At 36.5% G+C, this 21,561-nt stretch overlaps 1 protein-coding gene across 1 annotated transcript; it reads left to right on the top strand.

The window, feature by feature from the left end:
- Positions 1 to 492: 492 nt before the first annotated feature.
- LOC149084239 (uncharacterized) lies at positions 493 to 21,499 on the top strand. Its single transcript, XM_089234588.1, has 8 exons — positions 493 to 658; positions 4,452 to 4,560; positions 4,767 to 5,033; positions 5,236 to 5,433; positions 6,888 to 6,995; positions 7,830 to 7,987; positions 18,088 to 18,892; positions 21,315 to 21,499. The coding sequence occupies exons 2-8, from the start codon at positions 4,474 to 4,476 to the stop codon at positions 21,447 to 21,449; spliced, it is 1,758 nt and encodes a 585-aa protein (XP_089090714.1). The 5' UTR covers positions 493 to 658; positions 4,452 to 4,473; the 3' UTR covers positions 21,450 to 21,499.
- Positions 21,500 to 21,561: the final 62 nt, after the last annotated feature.

Genomic DNA, 21,561 nt, shown 5'->3' with positions numbered 1-21,561 from the left:
AAAACAAATCTCCTTGAAAAAAAAAAAAAATTCTGTATAAATAATAAACGTCTTTGTTGTTCTCCATTCGCATAGTGGCGCCATTTTTTGCAAATATATTTAAGCGATGTTTTCGAAGAATCGCACACGCGTTCTCATTTCTTACCAGTTTCGAAATCTGTTAACCTTACCCAACAAAAAAAAATGCCGACACATCTCGCTTTTGTTAGCAACATTTTTTATGTAGAATTCGGTTAAACCGGTTGCCAATTTTAGTTGGTTAAACAAGACAGTTGCGTTTTTTATTTGATAGGTGGCAGCAGTGGTTCAACGATATTTTTCTTTTGTATGTAATTTTGTAACTTTTGCTTTCGAGCAATCACGATGAGCCGTTTCATCAATTGCGTAAAAAGCAAAAAGATATTATTTTAGAGTTAATAAATGTTGCATATCGCTACGAGGTGCCTCATCCAAGTGGGTCATTGGGGAAAAAAAAGTCATCCATGAAATGATAATTACGAAAAGAGTTTTTGGCATCAGCGGGACACTATTTGTTGTGTCTGGCTAGAATGCTGCCTTTACTGCCACAATAACACCTCCGAGGCCGCAATTTATTTTTTTCTACCCATGTTGCATTGTTATTTTGGCTCGCCTTGAAAATTTGCAACTTTATTTCGGTGTATGTTTATTTTTATTTATCTCTTATCTCATAAGTCTCGTTTCTTCTCCTTACTCTGATTTATCTCTCGTTTTCTCTAGTCTCCTGTTTATTGATCGACCCCCTTTCCCTTGAGACTAATAGTAATAATAGAAAAAAATGATTCTGTGGGGCGGGTTAATTTTCATGATACGGACTTGTAGGTCGCTTCGAAATCATCGAGAATAATTCTAGCACTAATTTTCGGTTTGACGGGTCTGGTTTCGATTCCCGTTCCGAATTGGCCTCAGTACCGACTTTGCGCATGGGGCACATCGGAGCAGCTCATGATAATATCCTAAGAGCTATTGTGTCAATGAGTGAATGAGCAACTGGATGAGTCGTTCACTCGGTCAATCACTCATTCCCACCAGGTTGCCCACTCTGTTTGTCACTTGTTCTTTCATGCACTCACTCATTTTCTCAAATTACTCACTCACTCTTTTGTTAACTCTAATTTGTTCTTTCACTTGCTCATTTTCTCATTCACTTGCATGGCCACTCAGTCACTCGCATGGATGCTCACAAGGGGGGAATTGACAGGGAGACCCTGGACAATTACCGTAATTTTTTGTGTTTTCATGCCATAAATTCACAAAGAAGGGCCCTGTGGAAAGTCTGTTTTGGGGGGGGGGGTCCTGCCGAAGATCCCAGCCTGGGAGATCTGCTCTAGAATGTGGCAGGTTCTTCCAGCTAGATGGGGGTGGGGGGTGAGGGGTGTAACAGAATACTAAAAAAAAGACAAAAAATAGAGAGACAGTCAGAAACACTATGTTTTTTGACAGAAAATAATCTTGTACACACTTGTTTTATTTATACAAGTACTATGTACAAACTTTTTCCTGATTGGCTCCAGTCTAATTACCCCTTGTGTGCATAGAAATAATTTTCTCCTAACAAAAATAAGTAAACGATAGGCTATTTACAATTAGAAACGTAAGAGATCAATGTGATAGGTTTAGTGTGATAAATGTAACATCAAAATGTTTCCTTTCTTCCAGAATGCATATACCACAACTAGGGGAGGATCCGGTGACCCTGGCACTAGGTTTACTCTTCATTCAGGATTGCAGGGCAGGTGTCCCAAAACTGTTGCTTGCCCTGAGCGCTAGAGTAAATTATTGTTTCTAGTTGCCGCACTGTCTATATGAATGAATACCATGACCTTAAGGTCATTTGCTGTGCAATTGTACACAAATGTATTACAAACATGATTATTGACAAGGAGAGTGCTTGACATTTAACTTTACACAGGACGGAATCATAAAATTAATTGAGTGGGCTCAATGGTGTAGCTGGGGGGGGGGGGAAAGCAGAGGGATCGATTGCTCCCCAATCGAAATTTTGCCCACATTGGTACCCATTTTTCTAAATGACTTTTGATCATTAAAAGAACTTTCAAATATTGACTTTTTCATTTTCTACTTGACTAAAAAAGGAAAAAAATTCTGCATTTTATATTTGCGACTCTTGCAGTTTTACAGTGATTGGGTTTGTACTAATCCTTATGAGAAGCAGGAAAAAAAGAAAGTAGAGGTTTTCATTACAATTTTTGACAATTCGCTTTCAAGCTCTTCATATTTAACTGTAACTTTACTAACTTTTTTCTCTTGCTATTGGTTGTTCTTGCTAGAGCTCCTAGAAATACCTTTCATAGGTATGAGGATATGGCGTTCATGAAATGCTCATTCTGTTCTGAAGGGCCACCAAGAGCATTGACTAAGGCACCTTTTGAAGAAATTAGTCAAGGGAACCTATTGTGGACAGACCACTGAACCTATAAAGCAATGGCTTGGATTCAAGCTCCAAGAAGTATCGCTTTGGGTGTCTTAGGTAGAGTTTGAGCTCCTAGAAATACCACTTTGTGTATGGGGGACGTAGCTAGATTCATAGTGCCTATAAATGCCACGTTATCTGCAGGTGTCTTGCAAGAGCTACTTGCTTGTGTATAGGGCAGTGTCAAAGACTAAGAAAAGGTAGAAAACAGCTATGAGCTTTTGAGCCCTAAAAAACCCAAGATTTTGGGGCACAAAAGGGGGTTCTCGAAGAGTTTTTCTTAAATGTGGGTAAATAAAAACCTGTAATCTTGGGTCAATAGCGCTCTGATATGTAGAGAATGAAAGAGGAAATTATAGTCTTCTATATTTGTATGATAATATATTGTACTACTTATATATTATATGGTGCTAATGCATAATTTTATATTGAAATGTGACTTTCAGAAACATTGTCTTCTTTCATAGTGAAGTTTCTCTTTTGTATGAATCACTTTGTTTCATCATTATGCATATACAGCAGTGTACAGAATTGGCGAAATTATTCCCTGGAAAAAGTTATGGGGGGGGGGCGGCGTGTTTGTTAACTCATGAGATGTATATCGTCCCTCCAATTAATCCAGTGGTTTTTAAACTTTTGGCACCTGTTCCCCCCAACCTTGTCATCATTTATCTGTGACTGTCTAGAATAGCCTGACGCAGGGGGGATCACAACACTTTCGGATACATTTTCTGCATGGTTTAAAAAATTTGGAGATAAAAAATTCAATAATTTTCATTATCCAAATTCATTTATTTTACCACAGTCTTCTTGCTACAGTTCTGCATGCAATTCAAGGTTCAGATACAATTATGCAGAAGTGGGTGTGTTTGTGTGGGAACAATTATTCCCTTATTGTACGGTTAATTTTATTAGTCAAATAATAGTTTGACGAGCACCAAAAATGTATATTTAGACATAATGTAAGAAGTACATACATGTTGAAGTTGGATATTTTGAGGTTGTGCAAAAAAGGAAATTCAATTTTTCTCATTTTGCCCGAAAACCCACCCGGGCCGAGTTTTTTATGACCCTGCTTAGAATAGAAGTTTTTTCCTCCTCATCATGGAGCTGAAAAGAACTCATTTTTTAAATAGGGTTGCAACAAAGTTTTGGGGTGATGAGGAGAGAGGAAAGAAAACAGATTTGTTTGAATTTATTCCAGTGGTGTTTGGACGTAACGTAATATTTCATCCTTCATCATAAAGTGGTTAATGTCCCCATTAAAAAGTCTCGACACAGAGAGCAACAGGCCCACAATGATAGAATCAGTCAATCTTCACACTTCACTTCCCCCCCCCCCCCGTAGTTAGAAAAAATTATGGCAGATGGCAGCACTGCACATGGCAAAAGCATTTCGCAGAAGAAAACTTCACGTTAGATAGATGCACATTCCACTAATTCATTAGAGGTTCTGCAGAGGAGTTTGAATGGGATGCATGTGGCGTTTAATAGTAGTTGCAGTGACGAAATTAATGTGCATATGAAGCTACTTCTCCTTAACCACATATGTACCTCATCCATATTCCTCTGCGAAACTTCTAACAAATTGGTACATGTTGGAATGTGCATGTCCATGTTGTGAACCTTACGTGAAGCTTGTTTCTGTGTAACGCTTGTTATATTTTTTGAACCATGAGTGAAGTGTAATGTTTTTGATGATATTACCATTGTAGGCCTGTTGCTCTCTGTGGCGAGACTTTTTAATGGGGAGATCAGCTTGCATTTGCACCTAGAAGTTGGGAACCACAAAAAACCAACTTCAGCCAACCACCACTGCTGCGACGGTGGGGTTTGAACCCAGGACCTTGCAATGCAAGTCTATCACTATCACCACTCGACTGTATATAAAGCTGGAATGCTTTGAGATTTGGTGATGACAATGCCCTTTGGTTATTAAATTTCTAAATATTTTTCCTGATTGTTTGGTAATTATATTCACTTTTTCAATCTGAAACAGGTTTACAACATGTGTCATATGCATGGAGATGTACAAATTCATAAAGCAACTGGGCCGAGGAAGATTTGGTGATGTTCACCTCGTTAAAGGCTTAAGTACGAAAAAACAAGTATGGCCCTCTCAGTTTTGTTTGATGTTTAATTTTTTAGCATTATTTGTTGAGCAATACTAGTGCACCTTGCGGGTACTTATTTTTATTAAACCAATTTTATTGATTCGTTTTGAAAACAATTTTTTTTTAGCTCAGTATATGTTTGATCAAACGCGCATGTTATGTATGAAATTTAATTATTATTTATATATTTTATCTTGCAGTATGTTCTGAAACAGATTGATTTGAGACGCTCTTCGAAGAGGGAGCAGCGATCAGCTTATCAAGAAGTCAAATTGCTGGCAACATTGAAACATCCCAATATAGTTACTTACCTCGATTCATTCCATGACAGCAATGGAAGTTTGTATATCATTATGGGATACTGCGAATGCGGAGATATGTACAACTACATCAGAAATCGTGATGGCGTGTATTTCGAAGAGAAGCAGATTGTTGGCTGGTTTGTTCAGATTTGCATGGCCTTAAAGGTATAGATGTTTTGTAATTATGCTTTTAGACATATTGCATTTCACAAGGAATCAAGTTCTTGCTTCAGTGGTCTTATGGATGTTCTAATTGAAGCTATGTTGAACATTCATCTTTTTTATAAAATTTTATGTCTTCTAGTATATTTTAATAATGCAGTCATTGCTTTAATTAATCTCGTTTCTTTAAAATTTACATTTACAGTATCTCCATGATCGAAACATCTTGCACAGAGATTTGAAAACACAGAACATATTCATCACCAGAAACAAACTCATCAAAGTTGGAGATCTCGGCATCGCTAGAGTGTTGAATGGTGCAAATGATATGGCGAATACTCTCGTTGGCACTCCATATTATATGAGTCCAGAGATGTTTAATAATAAACCATACAACCATAAGGTTAGTTATTATCTCATTAATCAGCTCTGCAGTTCTCATAGGTGTCAATGCTTTTGATTTACCTGGAAACTTTCGAATGTTATAGCTTTACTAAAATTTTCCTATCAGAAATCAGATTTTTTTTGAAATATTTTTCGTATCTTTGTAGAAAAATTGCCAAACTTTGCAAAGCAAAATTTAAAAATCTCTAAACACTCTCTCAATCCTTGTACTCGTTGGTTAACCATGTTTCCTCAAGAAAAATATGAGAAATTAGGATTCGAATACAGGAAATCACCAAATAACAAATAATTGTCGTCAAATATGATGTGAGCAAAGTTGCTAGTTATTGCAGAAGTCGCCGGAAAATCACCAATGGTGGGCAGTGGAGTAGAGCTTCAATAGCTCTTCTGCAAACCAGTAAACAGAGGATTGAAATGAAATTCTACAGAAAAAAGTTTTAACATGAAAAATGTGTGATACAAAATGTTTCTTACTTATAATCATAATTATCATAATATAATTTATTAGTTGGCAAAACAATATATATTTTAATCATTGATTTCAGTTGAGAACAAAAACTCAAGTAGGCTCCCTCAAAAAAATCTTAGTAGAAAAATTGCCAATGGAGGGGGGGGGGGTAAAGTTATGAGAAAGTATGGCAATGACCTGGAAAACGAGTGAATCATATGTTCACTGTGTGCTAACTCTGAATAATTCCTATTTTTACCTTTTATTTGTACAAAATGTTTTCAGCCTCGAAATATTTTGTCACTTGACAATATACAGATGGGTTCTGTTCACACCAATTAAAAATTCAGATTGTGTAAGCGGGTTACATAATCATATTTAAAAAAAAATTCAAAATTTTCCAAAATGAATGATTTTGGTCCTCTAGAATTGGTAAATCAGGTATATTCAGCACTCTCAGAAATGATCTGGGATAGAATTTTTAAAGTGTATTAAATTATAGCTTCATTTTTGGAAGATACATTTAGCAGTATCGCTTTTGAAGTTTGTATGACTTTACATTTGCTTGAAATACTAATTTGATAGCAAGTGGCAAGAAAATTTCTTTTGACAATCTGTGTCAGCCCGTTAAGACCTCATTGCATTCGGTCTTATCTTCCTACTCACTCATGTTCTTGCTCTTTTCCAGTTATTATTCTTTTGATGAGCTCATTAGTTTTGAAATTATAGCATGATGTTCCTTATACCTTTTGTGGATCTCAGATTTGATTTATGCATGTGGTGCCCATAAATGTAAAATACAAGACATATACGCTATGCCAAAAGAAAAGGTGTTAAATATTTCCGTTTTTATGATTAATTTTTGTGTATCAAAAAATCATTGAATTAATAGGAACTTTTGAAAAATTTGAAAACCTAGCAACTTTTTCAGTATTTATTGTTGGTGAAAACCCCTTCCAGTTTTTTGCAATTGTATTATATATTTTTTGTTTGTTGGTTTTCAGTCTGATGTATGGGCCCTTGGGTGTTGTGTCTATGAAATGGCAACACTAAAACATGCTTTTAGTGCCCAGGATTTCCATACTCTTGTTCAGAAAGTCATATCAGGAAAGGTGAGCAGAACATTTACATGATATGTGAAACTGGTTGACTGGTTGCATGCTATCAGATGAAAGTAAATCTGGAAAATTTTTGCCTAATAGAAATATGTGCATAACTCTGACCCTGTATTCAATTGGGCAAGTGTCCTTCCAGTGCCCAGTAAAACTGCGTATGGTGCTTTGATGGCATGTGAAATACAGAACAGTCCTACCATGAATTTGTTAGCAATAGAATAATTTTGTAAAAAAAAGTCATATTGTTAGTTGATAATACACAGACATTGTACAAAAAGAAGGCAATCACATAATTGTGAATTTTTGGTCCACTAATTCTACTAATTCGGTACAACTATTGTCTTTGTCAGCTTTAAAGCTTCTTTCTTTTCTTTTCAGTATTTCTGTATAGCTACACAGAGATACAGTATTTATTCCCATCTGAACTTTTTCTTAATTGATATCGTTTCAGTCCCCCTTGGTTTCAGATATGAGAAATACTATAGTATTTTCAAAAAAATTGTACAGTTGACAGGTGTGTTCACAAACCCATATGAACAGAACAATTAGCATATAAAATCAACAGTTTGTAAATGGGAATGACATTTAAAGAAATGGTTTGGGATCAGAAAACTAGTTCATAAAACCATGTGGTTGGCAAATTGGAAAAAGTGTGTAAAATTGCTCATCAACTGTATTAATTTTCAAAAGTTAATTCTAGTTCAGAATTTCATATTTTTATTAGTTATTTACAATTGTTTGAGCAATATACATATTTGTATCATGTTTGCTGCAATATGTTTTTAATTTTGGTATTCGTTTTTAATCACTCATGAAAAATTTTTCCCTCAGGTTTCTGTGATTCTAAATCATTACACGGAAGGATTCTCAGATTTAGTAACTTCTATGTTAACACCTGACCCCGAGGAGAGACCCAGTGTTTCTGAACTGTTACTCAACAAATATGTCTGTCAACATATACATATGTTCTTAGAAGAGACAAAGCATGGGTATGTTTGACTTGTATTTTGAAAAGCATGTATGACTTATTTGAAAAAAATGTTTTTGTTTTGTTCTGTGGTTTTTTCTTCAAAAATTTGTTGAATAATGTGAGTGTCAAGTCAAATCCCATCTATGATAAGAAAGCTTTCTGAGACCTGTCAGATTTCCTCAGAATGTGATGCATATTTTATACAACATTTTAATACATTTTATACAATAGCAAACATACAAAAAAGCCCCAAAGCAGAATATGCCGAGCAATCAGTGTTTCTGCAGAACAATCTTGAAGAGTTTTAAGAAAAAGTGTAGAAATGCAGTTATGAGAATTTTTACCACAGGGCATTTCCAGTCAGCTGAGGGTTCGTTGCAGAACAGTATAAAACATTCTGCTTTGGGGGAAAAGAGTATGACAATGGGATTCTATAATTAAATTCATTAGTGTCTTTGTTTGGATATTCTTCTGTAACTTTTCTTCATTGAAGTTAGTCTTCAATTCATGCGTAGGCATCAAATCAAGGATAGCTATACCAATACCTTCACATTAATACACCCATTCCTGTTTTTTTCATCATTTTTCTTTTGTCGTCCAAATAAATTCCACAGGAGGCAGATTGAAACTTCAGAGTTTCTGAAGACACAATATGAATTTATTTCAAAGAGAATATCTAGGAATTTCTATTCGGAGGAAAAGATTAAACTGGTAAAAGTTTCCTGCATCACCATAAGATTTCTTTACATTTCAGTTCAGAACTGTTGATAGGAGTGGGAACTGCTGATAAGTTTTCCTTTCTTGGCTAAGGCCATTTTGGAGAGGAAGAATGCTTTTTTATTTGAGAAAGAATAATTTCTGCATGATTACTATGTAATTCACCCTTGATGTTATTTTTGAAAATTCTATTTATCTAATATTGATTTATACCAATTTAGCATATATATATCTATGCTAACATATATCAACTTCTTGCAAGAAACCTGGATAAATGAAAAACCAAATCTTTGGTCCCTTGAAGTTCACTATAATGGGGTTTGGTCATATCTGTAGAGGTCTTTTATCTATGTCTCTTTATCAATCCAGCTAGGATTTAAAAATTAAATTGAAAAAAATTATATTTATATGTAACATGCAAGCTATAAATTCACTGAAGGATGTTCAGACATTTCATGAATTTAAAATTCGTTCAGCCTCTTGTCAAAATATTTCCAGACTTGGAGGTGCAACTTTGGCTTGTGAGAAACCTCACATCATTTTGCCACTGCAGAAATTCCCCTGGTTAGTGCATGAACCTCTGAGTGAGACATATAAAAGAATAGCTATTTGGAATCAGCTGTAAACTTTGTTTAAAATTTGTCCTCGTATTCATAAAACAACTATAGTGTGACAAAAGTGATTGAAAAAGGGTATTTTATTACCATTCAGTATATATATGCATTGTTTAGATGAGTTGGATAGGGACACAAGTAGATTGCAACATATTTTTTAATGTCGTGAAAACCAGTACCGTATTTTCGTTTGTGTGTTCATCCTCATTTTTCAGTACTTTTGGATGTATTCGGTGATCCCTGTTCAACCTCACTTTTCCTGGCATGCCAGGAGTGTATCAAATTCTAACATTCAAAAAGCTGATTTCCCCTGAAATAGGTGGCATGCCCGCTAATCTGACGATGAGCTTTAATGAATTTTTTTTTGTGACCAATATATCGAAACTCTGAAGTATATGAGGAGCTAGAATAATACTGACTTTTGCTGGCCAGGCTTGAGTCATTGGCTGAAATGTATTTATGCATAAGTGTGTAATTTGTATAATTATATAATGTATATATACAGGGTGCATGAGTAACTGGACATATGACATTTTACTCGTGAACCCCCCCCCCCCTTCCCCACTGGGCCCTCACTACCACCTTGAACAAATCTCATTAAAAAAAGGATGAACAGCCCAGTAAAACCATTCAGTTCACCTTGACTTATTTATATTTGACCTTGTAATTTACGCATTTTGAACTGTGCTTTTAGAAGTGGTCTTGAAGGAGCGCCATTCTTAAAAAAACTTGCATGTCTTCATAATTTGCTGTGCAACAAAGAAAAGAATTGACAGACTGAACTGTGGAAGACTCCAAAAAAGAATGTAATTTATATTATGTGAGACAGAAAATAATTATCTGTGGTTGCTAGTACCTTGTTTTGGCCAAAAAATTGTTTTTGTGACCCGAGTCATTTCTGTCATTTTGCTTTGTCTCTATTCAATCTTACAGGATTCTGAAATTTTGCTATGGAAAAAAATTTTTTTTTTAGATTTTTTTTTGTGTGTTGCAGTGATTATGTTGGCTGGGGTGGGAGGGGGGCCCTCCCCCATCATACTTTTTTATTTATTTATACAATATTGTTGGCCCTGGGGTCTGTACAAGAGGATGCGATTGAAAATGACAAAGATATTATTTGATATTGGACAAAGAACTAGTGATAGTGGGGGATTCGACAATATAGCTTGGAAGTTTGTTCCATTCACCAATGGTATGAGGAAAGAAGCTGTATTTAAAGCAGTCAGTGAGAGCAAAAATAGGTTTTATTTTAAGGGAATGGTCAAGTCTTCAAGAGATGTAGGATGGTTTGGTTAAGATACCAGAAGTATCTATGTTGAATCGACCATGGAAAATTTTATATAACAATGTTGATCGAGAAATGAGACAAAGAGTAAAGAGAGGAAGGAGATGAAATTCGTTTTTGAGTTCGGACATGGAAGCGAAAGATGACCAGCAGTCGTGAGCAAACCGGGTGGATTTATTTCTGATTGATTCGAGTTTGTCTATATTGCTGGAGGTATAGGGGTCCCAGATTTCAGCGGCGTAAGAAAGAACAGGGGAGATATAAGTTTGGTAACAGAGTGGTCTGATATCTTGAGTGAAGTGTTTAAGGTTGCGGCGGAGGAAGAAAAGTTTTTTTAAGACACTTCTGGTAAATGTAGGCAACATTTTTGTTCCAACCTAGGTCTGCTGGGATTATGACATTGACAGGGCTCCCACTCGTCCTACTTTTCCTACTTTTTGGTAAAATGTCCTACTTTCTCGGTTTTGTCCTACTTTCTAGTTCTTGTCCTACTTTCCTACTTTTTTACCAAATCCTATGGACAAAATTTGTGTAATTGATTTTAATTGAGCAGGAAATTATTGATATATTGCCAAATGTTACAAATGTTGGAGAATGCAATTAATGATTCTACGAAAGCAGAAATTGTATCATTTTTAAGGTAATTTAGAGAGGGGGAGGGGTATGTGGACCATTTGATTGATTAATTTTTCATTTGCTTAGTTTGAGGGTTTAACAGGTATAGTAGTCATTAAAAACTTTTGTCTGGATGGAAAAATAATTTTGTATTTATTACTTCGTGGTCTTGGACAATAACTTTCATCATTCAAAATTATGGTGCAAATAGGTGAAACAACAGTTTGCATTTCAAAGTAGTTGGATACATAGGCCTATTCTAGGTTTGGTGATTCTGATACTACCCAATAGCATTCAGTTGTCTTCTGTATTTTTAAGGCATGAACAGGCATAAACAATATTTACAATACTCAGCAAAGAGCTAGAGATGGAAGTGCTTCATTTGTCAAAAATGATTACACCGGCATTGAACAGTAAAATGTGAACAAAACAGAAAAATTTTAAAAATGATGAGCAACGCAGTAAAACTATCTGGTTCACCTTGCCTTATATACATCGGATCTTGTAATTTACAAATTTTTTGCATTGTGCTTTCGAAAGTGGTCTCGAAGGTGCATCATTCTTAAAAAATGTATGTCTTCGAAATTTGCCGTGCCTTGTCGAAGAGAGTTGACAAGCTCGTCACTTTGGAAGACTCTAAAAAAGAATGTAATATATATGAGGAGAGACAGCAAAGAATTATCTGTGATTGCTAGTGCACTGTTTTGGCCAAAAATTGGTTTTGTAACCAAGTCATTTGTCATTTTGTTTTGGCTTGACTGAAATAGTGCTAGGGGGAAAAAAAAGTTAATTCAAAAATTTTTTTTTTAAATTATTTAAAAATATATTTTTTTTTGCAAAAAAAAAATTTTTTTTAGGGATTCTTTTCCATTATGCTATGATTATGTTGTCTAAGGGAGTTACCCTCCCCCATCCTACTTTTTAGTCCTGCGTTTTCCTACTTTTTCTAATTTTTTGAGTGGGAGCCCTGCATTGAGGTTTTTTTTAAAAAATAATAATGTGTTCAGCACGTATTCCCAAGAGATCATTACGATCTGTCCAGGGAATTTATTAGTGTTAGTAGACATCCATGCCTGAACCGGGATTCGAACCCAGACCTGCACAGTCAGAAGCTAGCTCCCTAACCACTGGACTGCCAGGCGGCGAAATTGGCTCTTGATTTGAGAAAATTGGGATAACATTAAATTATTGAAGGAGTACAAGTATTCAAGAGGAAGTAATTTACGGGTAACTTTCATGTGAACCGTTTTTGAGATATTGATTGGCATTTGTCATAAAGAACATCAGTCCGTTGTAGAAGCCAGGTTATGTTCGAGAAGTTCTTGATCAGATTCATGGTGAATGATATAGTAAATTACAGTCATCAGCAAATAATCTAGTGGTTCAGTTGAGGGATTCTGGAAAGTCATGGGGAGAGGACCGATCCTTGAGGGGTCCCAGACTTTACGGGGGCGGATGGGGGAATTATGATCATTAAAATGGACAAACTATTTACGATGTTTTAAGAAAGTCTCCACCCAATTAAGTAATTGTACGTTGAGACCAAGGTTTGAGAGTTTCAGGAGAAGTTTATCATGGGGAACTTTATCAAAGTCTATAGAGAAATCTAGGAAAATGATATCAGTTTGTAGGTTTTTATCAATGACTCCCGAGGGGTCATGGATAAAAAGGGCCAATTGAGAGGTAGTAGAGAAAGGTTATAGAAAGCTGTGTTGGTTGGAGGAAAAAAAGTTGATGGAGTCTAAGTTGATTGAAAAGTGGACCTGATTTGTGGATAGGAATAATTTTATTGATTTTCCTGTCGTTGGGGAGGATAGCAGTATTTAGTGAAACATTGAACAGGATTAAAAGACAGTCCGAGACTTCGTCAGCACAGAATTTAAGAATAGAATTTGGATGTCCACTGGGCCAACAAAATTGTGGGCCAAACCACGTTTCTTTTTGAATAATTTCAGGATACCCTGTTTGGAGAAACATATTGAGAGTGATTTGTGGATATAATAAAAAAATGAGTATCGGGGGAGGGGTCTATTGAGAAAACCAAGCAGAACGCGAAATTGAATTTAGTCCTACTTTTTCTAAGTTTTCATAATCGTCTTCGCCGTCGTGGGGAACGGACGTGCTATTATCGCGCTCCGCTCACCGACACGCCAGTGCGCCATTTTGTGTCTTTCTTTGTGTTTTTCTTCGTTCTCGTGAGTTTTACTTAGCGTGTTGTTTATTGTTGGGTCATATTCTGCGGTGATTTTCTTTTTTTTTTTTAGCGCACGTTGGATTGTGAGATAAGTGTTTTTTTTTTTTTTTTTATATATTGCTCTCATTTTTTTTTAAATTTTCATTGTGTATTTTCGATCGACTTATATTTATTTTTCTCGTTCGCATTTCATTTTCGTTGTTTTTTCGCCAGGTTCGGTCGCTTCTTTGATATAAGTTCGTAGGTTTTTGGACGTTAGTGTTAGCAAACAGTGTATACTTTTTCCCGGGTACTCTCAATAACGTTGTTTTCCTTCCATTTGGGCCTATTGTTGTAGTGTTAGTGTTTTGAGATAGTTAGCTAATTCTAATAAGTATAAATTGTACTTCGTAGCTTAATACTTTTTTTTAGAGGGTGTTGTATTCTTTATATACATATTTATTTTATTCTTCGTGATTTAGTGCTGAGCATTCTACTTTACGTAATTTTTTCGTATAATCTCTTACGTATATTTTGCATAGTAATGTATTTTACATTAATTTAATTTCCAGTTAACGTTTCTCATTTTCGTATTGTTAAGTATTATTATTATTATCTAGCTTTAGCAATAGTGTTAGTATGCCTCGACCTCGACTAGTGTTGTGTAGAGCTTGCGACGGGAGGTTTCCCTGGTCTAGGGGTATAGTAGCTGATAGTTTCAATTGTAAAGGGTGCTTGGATAGAAAAAGGCTGGAACACGAGGTCGAAGCTTTACGGGAAAAAGTTAGGGTGCTAGAGGGTCCGGTTATAACGGACCCTCTGGTCGTCGAGCCACCTATTGATGAAGAAGCAATCTCCACGAACAACGACATTTTAGAGGGCGAATGGGAGGTCGTGGATGAGGTAGAGGGGGATAGTGATAGGGGTTTAATCATCGGCGATTCTATGGTTAGGGAACTTGGGAACCGAGTGTGTAGGGATTTTCGGGGTTTCGAGCGCTGTTGTCTTCCTGGGGGGAAGATTGGCAACGTTCGAGACGTTTTTCATCGCCGAAAGTTGCCCTTGCGGGTGATTCTGTGGGTGGGAACAAATCAGGTAGGAGCGAATATTAGTGAGTCTCTGTCAGAATACCGGGATTTACTATTATCCGCTAGGGAGGGGGGTTCAGATGTGGCAGTGATTCCAGTGTTGCCAAGGGGTAGTAGGGGATATAGGAGTAGGATCCACCAATTCAATATAGGCCTGAAGGACATTTGCTCCTCACTTGGGGTCACGTTCTTGGAGCTTCCCGCATTTACCGATAGGTGGCTTCGTTCGGATGGGATCCATCTAAATAAGAGAGGGGTCTGGGAGGTTTACGATAGTCTTAGGTCAGGTTTTTTACTCCCAGACCACGTAGTCGGGAATGCGGGTTAGTTAATGATAATCACAACAGTACTGACGGGGAATTACCCACCTCTGACTTGGATGGCTTCTCGATTGACAACAAACCACCGGGCAAATTAAAATGTGTGTTAATAAATGCCAGGAGCTTGGGTAACAAGAAAGATTTTTTAGAAACTATGATAGTTGTGGAGGACTTGGATCTTATAGCCATTACAGAATCTTGGGCAAACGATGGGGATGAATCTTTCTTACACATCTCCGGATACGATACTTTTTTGAGAAATAGATCTGATAGGAAAGGGGGTGGAGTGTTGATATACGTGAAATCATGTTTGAAGGCTAGAGAGTGTAACGTGCAGAGAAGTGATATTGAAACCATATGGGTTGAACTTGAGAACAAAAGACGTCATAAGCTTATTGTTGGGGTTTGTTACAATCCACCGAATAGGGATCAAAATTATATCGCCAAAATGCATGATGAAATTTCCTACATGTGTAAGCGAAAGAGGGTTCTCATACTAGGGGATTTCAATTACCCGGGTATTGATTGGGAGAACCTTTCATCTGGAAATCAGTATGAAAGAGACTTTCTTAAGTTGGTGCTCGAAAATTTTTTGTATCAGCATGTATCAGAAGCCACTAGGGGTACTGCTATTTTGGATTTAGTTCTTACTAGTTCTGAGGATCTAGTTGAACATGTTTCGGTGGGGGAAGAGTTTTCTTCCAGTGATCATCGTATCGTCAGATTTCTCTGTAACTTTTCCTCGGGTAAGGTTGATAACAAAAGACTGGTTCCTTGTTTTCGGAGAACTAACTTTGATGTTTTGCGAAGAAGGTTAGCGGAAGTTTTCAAAGACCGGTTGGAATCAGTAGGGGTGGTAAGTCAATGGGAAGAATTTAGTACGAAGCTGTCCTCTGTTTTGCACGACGTCATACCCTTTGTTCGAAAAAAGCGTGTTTGTACATCACACCCTCTATGGTTCACGGATAGCGTGCGGAACCTTTATCTTGAAAAGAAAAGAGCATTCAGAGAGTATAAAAGTGGACGAGGTGACCTATCATTGTTTACTGATAAAAGAAGACTGTTGAAGAAAGCGATAAGGGATAGTAAAAAGCAAGTTGAATCTAGGTTGGCAGATAACATTGGCTCTGACCCAAAATCATTTTTTCGATACGTCAATAATGGATGTAAGGGGACAGTTGGCCCCCTCTCGATAGGAGGCTCAAAAGTAGAGAGCAATGTAGGCATGTGTAGTGCTTTCAATGACTTTTTCGCGTCGGTTTTTAATGGAGATAATGATATTCGATATACGGGTGTTGCATGGGGTAATAAAACGCTCAACGATATTCAAGTGGAAGACGTGGAGGTCCTAAATCTTCTAAGAAATGTATGTGCAAGCAAAGCACCAGGACCAGATGATATCTATCCCAGGGTTCTCAGGGAAGGTGCTAATGAATTGTTGGGGCCAGTCGCACAGATATACAGGAGTAGTGTTGCTGAGGGTATCGTCCCGAGAGATTGGAAACTGGCTAACGTTGTTCCTATATTTAAGAAGGGTAGTAGAGAAGTGGTGTCTAATTATCGTCCAGTGAGTTTGACGAGCTCCCTCTCGAAAATTTTGGAAATTATCATCAAAAGGCAGTTTGTGAAGTGGATAGACGAGAATAATGTATTGTCGGATAATCAGCATGGGTTCAGGAAGGGGAAGTCATGTGTAACTAACCTCCTTTGCTTCTATGATTACGTGACTAAGGCTTTGGGTAAGAGCAAAAATGTCGACGTGGTTTACCTTGATTTCCAGAAGGCATTCGATCGGGTCCAACATGGCAAACTCTTGAAGCGTTTACACGAGATTGGAATAGGGGGCAACTTGCTGAATTGGATAGAATCGTGGTTAAGAGATAGGTCACAACGAGTTATGGTGAACGGGGAATTCTCTGGTTGGACAGACGTCACAAGTGGAGTTCCTCAGGGAAGTGTCCTTGGCCCCATACTTTTTTCACTTTTTATCGATAAACTCGATCAGGGTATCGATGGAATTACTAGCAAATTCGCAGATGATGTGAAGCTAATGGGGGTAATCGGGAATGAAAGCGATAGGGAGTTGCTCCAGACCAACTTAAACAAGATTGCAGCATGGGCAAATGAATGGAGCATGACGTTTAGCGTAGATAAGTGCATGGTCGCTCATTTTGGTTCGAACAACCCACGGTTCTCTTACGAGTTGAATGGTGTCACTATCCCGGATGCAACTAGAGTCACCGATTTGGGAATTCTCATTGACGAGCGACTTAAGTTTTCTGAACATTGTTCAGCGGTTGTCAAAAAATCGAATAGAATGCTTGGTCTCATTTTCAAAAAGGTCTCTTCGCGTTCTCCTAAAGTCATTCTTCCGCTTTTTCGAGGCTTAGTTCGTCCTGGACTGGAGTATGCTGTAAGGTTTTGGAGACCATACCTACAGAGGGACATAGACTTGGTTGAAGGGGTGCAGAGAAGAGCTACGCGTGTCCTTATTGGCACACAGGGCTTGAGTTATGAAGAAAGACTTCATTTTTTGAATATGTTTACATTGGATGAACGCAGGTGTCGAGGAGATATGATCGAAGTGTTCAAAATTTTCAATGGGATGGATAGGATGGACCATGAACTTTTAGTACACCGCCAATCGACTGCTTTTACAAGGGGACACTAGTATCGATTGGTGAGGGACAATGCAAGGTTATGGTGTCGCAGGGAATTTTTCTCCAATAGGGTTGTTAATAAATGGAATAGCTTACCCCCGGAGGTAGTAAATTGTAACACAATTGACACGTTTAAAAAGAAATACGATAAACATGTTGGGGTAAATCGGGAAGCTATCCATTCTTAGAATAAGACAACCATAAGTATTCTTTATGGGCATTGTATAATATTTTATCATGTGTATATATTGTTTGTAATTTGTGTTAATTGCATTTTTAATTGGGTTGCTGTATTTTTGAAACATATGACAACCATATTTTTATGGGCATCTTTTTATCAGCCACCTCGTTGGGCATTTTGCCTGTTGTGGTGTTGTATTTGTATTTGTATTTGTATTTAAGTGGGAGCCCTGTAAAATATCATATGCCCTGTTACATTGTATATATAATATAAAATTATATGTATTTAACATTATATTTATATTGTATTACATTATGTAAAATTCAAATATAATTAAATAATTCATTTTTACTGGAAGGTGTGTGCAGTTTCATAAAAAATGTACATACATATTATTGCCATGTTTTAGAAATTATATTTTCAACATTTGATTTGTTCTTTTATTTGATGTTTACATTCATTGCAGTCAGTACAACTATGGGGATGGAGCTGGTTTTAAGTTGCAAACCAAGGAGAATGATGACAAAGAAACTTCTCAGAAGAAAAATGATTATCATCATCTTCCTCTCATTGAATCGAGCAGACAGGCACAGTGCAGAAGAATCTCATATTCAAAGCCAAATTTTAAGAGCTTTGACAGCACCGATTCTGTTGCAACTCCTGATATAAATGGGAATGGTGATGGTAATGATAATAGTCAGCAGCGTTCATTGTCAAAAAGAAATTGTGTTTCTATAGAGAGAGTAATGGACAACGAAAAGGCTGCTGGAAATTCCAAACAAAACTTGAAACTGCTGAATAAAACCAATCTCAAACATTCCAAAACAAGCAGACTGTGTTCCAAAGAAAATCTGAATCCAGATATGTTGAGAAATTGTCATTCTCAGCCTATTCCCTCAGTTGGGAACCAGAGCGCTGCCAGTCGTTTCAGGATGGAGGTCCAGAAACAGTTGCCTAAGAAACCTCACACTTATGTGACGACTGCAAAAGAGCTGCGAAACAATGGTGAAATTTCCCTTCACTTCCTCAGCAACTTGACATACACTATCAGGCAAGCGAGGAAAGATGCTGCTCCAGAGTGTTCGGATGCCCATAAAGAACTTCCTTTATTACCTGCAACATCGATAGCAGCAACTCCCAGGAGTTTGTGTATCAGTGTTCAAAGTATGCCAAATTTGAAAGGGGATTGTTTGCTGTGCAGTTCGCATGTAGAGGAGACACATAATGATACAAATACAGATCTGCTGAAACAGATAATCAACTGTAATCAGGTGAAATTTCATGTTTATGCTGACAGTGAAAATTATTTAAAGTGGAACACCTATAACGATACTTGAAGAACCAAATAAATGTGTTGTTCTGAATGTTCTACTGGTGTTTTAGTTATGGATGTAATTATCCATAACTAAAACACCTTTTCATAGTCTTTTTATATCAAGACTATAAAAAGTGTCATAGTCGAAAAAAATTCTTAGAATTTTTTTTGTTTTTCACACTTTAAATTCTCCATAGAAAAGCTCCAGGAAGGATTTGCCCTGAATCCGCCCAAGATTCCATTCTAGGGGACCCTGATTCAAGAGTTGGGGCAAAATGTTATTGTTATATATAGGCAATTATCATATTATAGAGTTGAGGCAAAATGATTTTTTTTTAGGCATTTGTTATGTGTAGGATTTTCACTATATGTATTATATGCATAAATATCAACATATTTATTTTTCACATCGACTCAACATATTTATTTTTCACATCGACTCAACATATTTATTTTTCACATCGACTCAACATATTTATTTTTCACATCGACTCAACATATTTATTTTTCACATCGACTCAACATATTTATTTTTCACATCGACTCAACATATTCTTTGACATAACATAAGGTTTCTCTATTTTGTACCTTGTGAAGTGTGTGTGTGTTATGACCAATGTCAGAAGCCTAGTCAGTTCACACATGAAGTTGACTGGAGAAACTCAGAGACATCCAGGCTCTAAGTAACATAAGCACTTCTGCCCCTCCAGGGTGACCCGGGCATCTCTGTTAGCGTGAAATTGGCTGGCCACTTCACATATTTAGCAAAATAAGCACTATACAAGAAACTAGACCAATCTTTCTCAACCATTGGACTCTCACATTTGTCATACCAAACAAATTAAATTCATGAAACTAGTAATGCTTTGGGTATAGAGTCTAGCTTAACTTCAATTGAAAGAGTATTTATAAACTACAGATTTTTACAATTTAAGCTAAGAGGTTCACTTAGAGTTTTCCACTTTGTATTTTGCGTTTGATTCACAATTTCAACCCCACAAATATTTTTTTACGTGCATGTGTGGTTTGCTACCATACACATTACAATACCTAAACCTTTCATAGGGATGAGTCATTAGCTACTTACAGGGTTTTGCTATTACAGCTATTTCTATAATCAGTATAATTCTTGAGACTCTGTCTTTCACAAGAGAAACATTCATTGGGCCAAGGTCTCTCATAGGATGAGAAACACAAAGCCCTATTTGGACTTTTTCCAAGACATACAGTGGAACCCCAATGTAATGTCACAGTTTTTCTCGCAGATTTTTGGCAATATGCATTTCGATTTTGTTAACTTGAACTTGTTTAACATAAAAAAAAATTCTTGGTCCTGTGATTCTCTATGGCGATATAATGTTAAAAAATACTCTTAACATGAACCTTTTAAATGAAAAATCACTTTTGTCCGAGTGGGGAAAGAGCTTTGTTCACAGGCTTTTTCTTCATGTTGTTCATAGTTGGCATGGACATCATGTTGTGGGCACACTTCATGTATCGTGTGTATTTTTATTTGTATGAATGGCATAGTTAATGTTTTTTCATCATTAAATGTGATTGTTTAAAATTTGCTGCCACGTCCATCTTTGCTTTTTCATGTCACGCTACTGCACTGTGCACGTGTTGTGGATCGTTAGATGCTTGTTAGATGATCATTAGATTTTAAAGGAGACCTTAAAGATCAATTCAGTGTATTATATTTGCATAAATTTACACTGCATTCAATTTCAAACTAATGCAAATAGAATGTCAAAATTATTTTTCTCTCGTGATTACCAGCTCATGCTTTTTGGCTGAACCTTGAGTTTCATGTTAACAAGTTTCGACTGTAATGAGTTTGCAGTTATATCAAATTACAAATTAATGTGTGTAATTCCTGTATATATGGAAGATTTGTTCACTGAAAAATTTTGGCGATAAGCAGGCTTGGTGCTAAATCTGGGGCGCTACAGCATGGTTTGAATGTATACATTCATTGATGTGCCTTATGTCGAATTACCAATTATTACTATGTGATGTGTTTCCCTGGGACAACTCTAAATTCATCTGTAAATTTGGGACAGGTCTTTCAAACTAGGACATCTTGTTAAACCATTGAAAAGCTTATTTAAAACTAATTCTGAAGCTCAATCTATTGATTTTAATTTTGGCAATACTGTGAATAGGATCTAAAATGTATCAGATGCATTTGTCAAGTATCCACAACACTTTTTCTGTCTTTTTAAATACTATTTCTTTGCTTTTGATTTTTTTAGGAAAAAAAACTTGTTATACATATAAGGGCGGTATGTAAAAAATTAATTTCTTGCAAACTAAATTTGATCTTGAATCTTCTTCAAATATTTAACCTTTTTTGGTTAATCATAATTTTGTTCCAGAAAATTATGTTGAATCCAGTAGCGCGGCAAAGAAGGAGAGAAAGATTGGAATCCGAACAGAGGAAGCAGAAAACTAACCTATCTAATTTGACGAAATCTGCACCTGCAAGTGTAGAAATGTTTCCTGATGTATGAACGCATACATATATCTAAAATGAGTATGAAGGGGAAAAACAAAACTGAAGGTAAACCAGTTTAGTAGCCCATGCTAAAACTATCGTAATTCTTTCTTTTGATATGCTATAAA

The sequence above is a fragment of the Pholcus phalangioides genome, unplaced genomic scaffold (genome assembly GCF_987345545.1).
Source record: "Pholcus phalangioides strain wild (caught in Gottingen) unplaced genomic scaffold, Ppha-v1.0 ptg000008l_1, whole genome shotgun sequence".
Classification (NCBI taxonomy): Eukaryota; Metazoa; Arthropoda; class Arachnida; order Araneae; family Pholcidae; genus Pholcus; species Pholcus phalangioides.
This window is presented reverse-complemented; position numbering and strand designations above follow the sequence as displayed.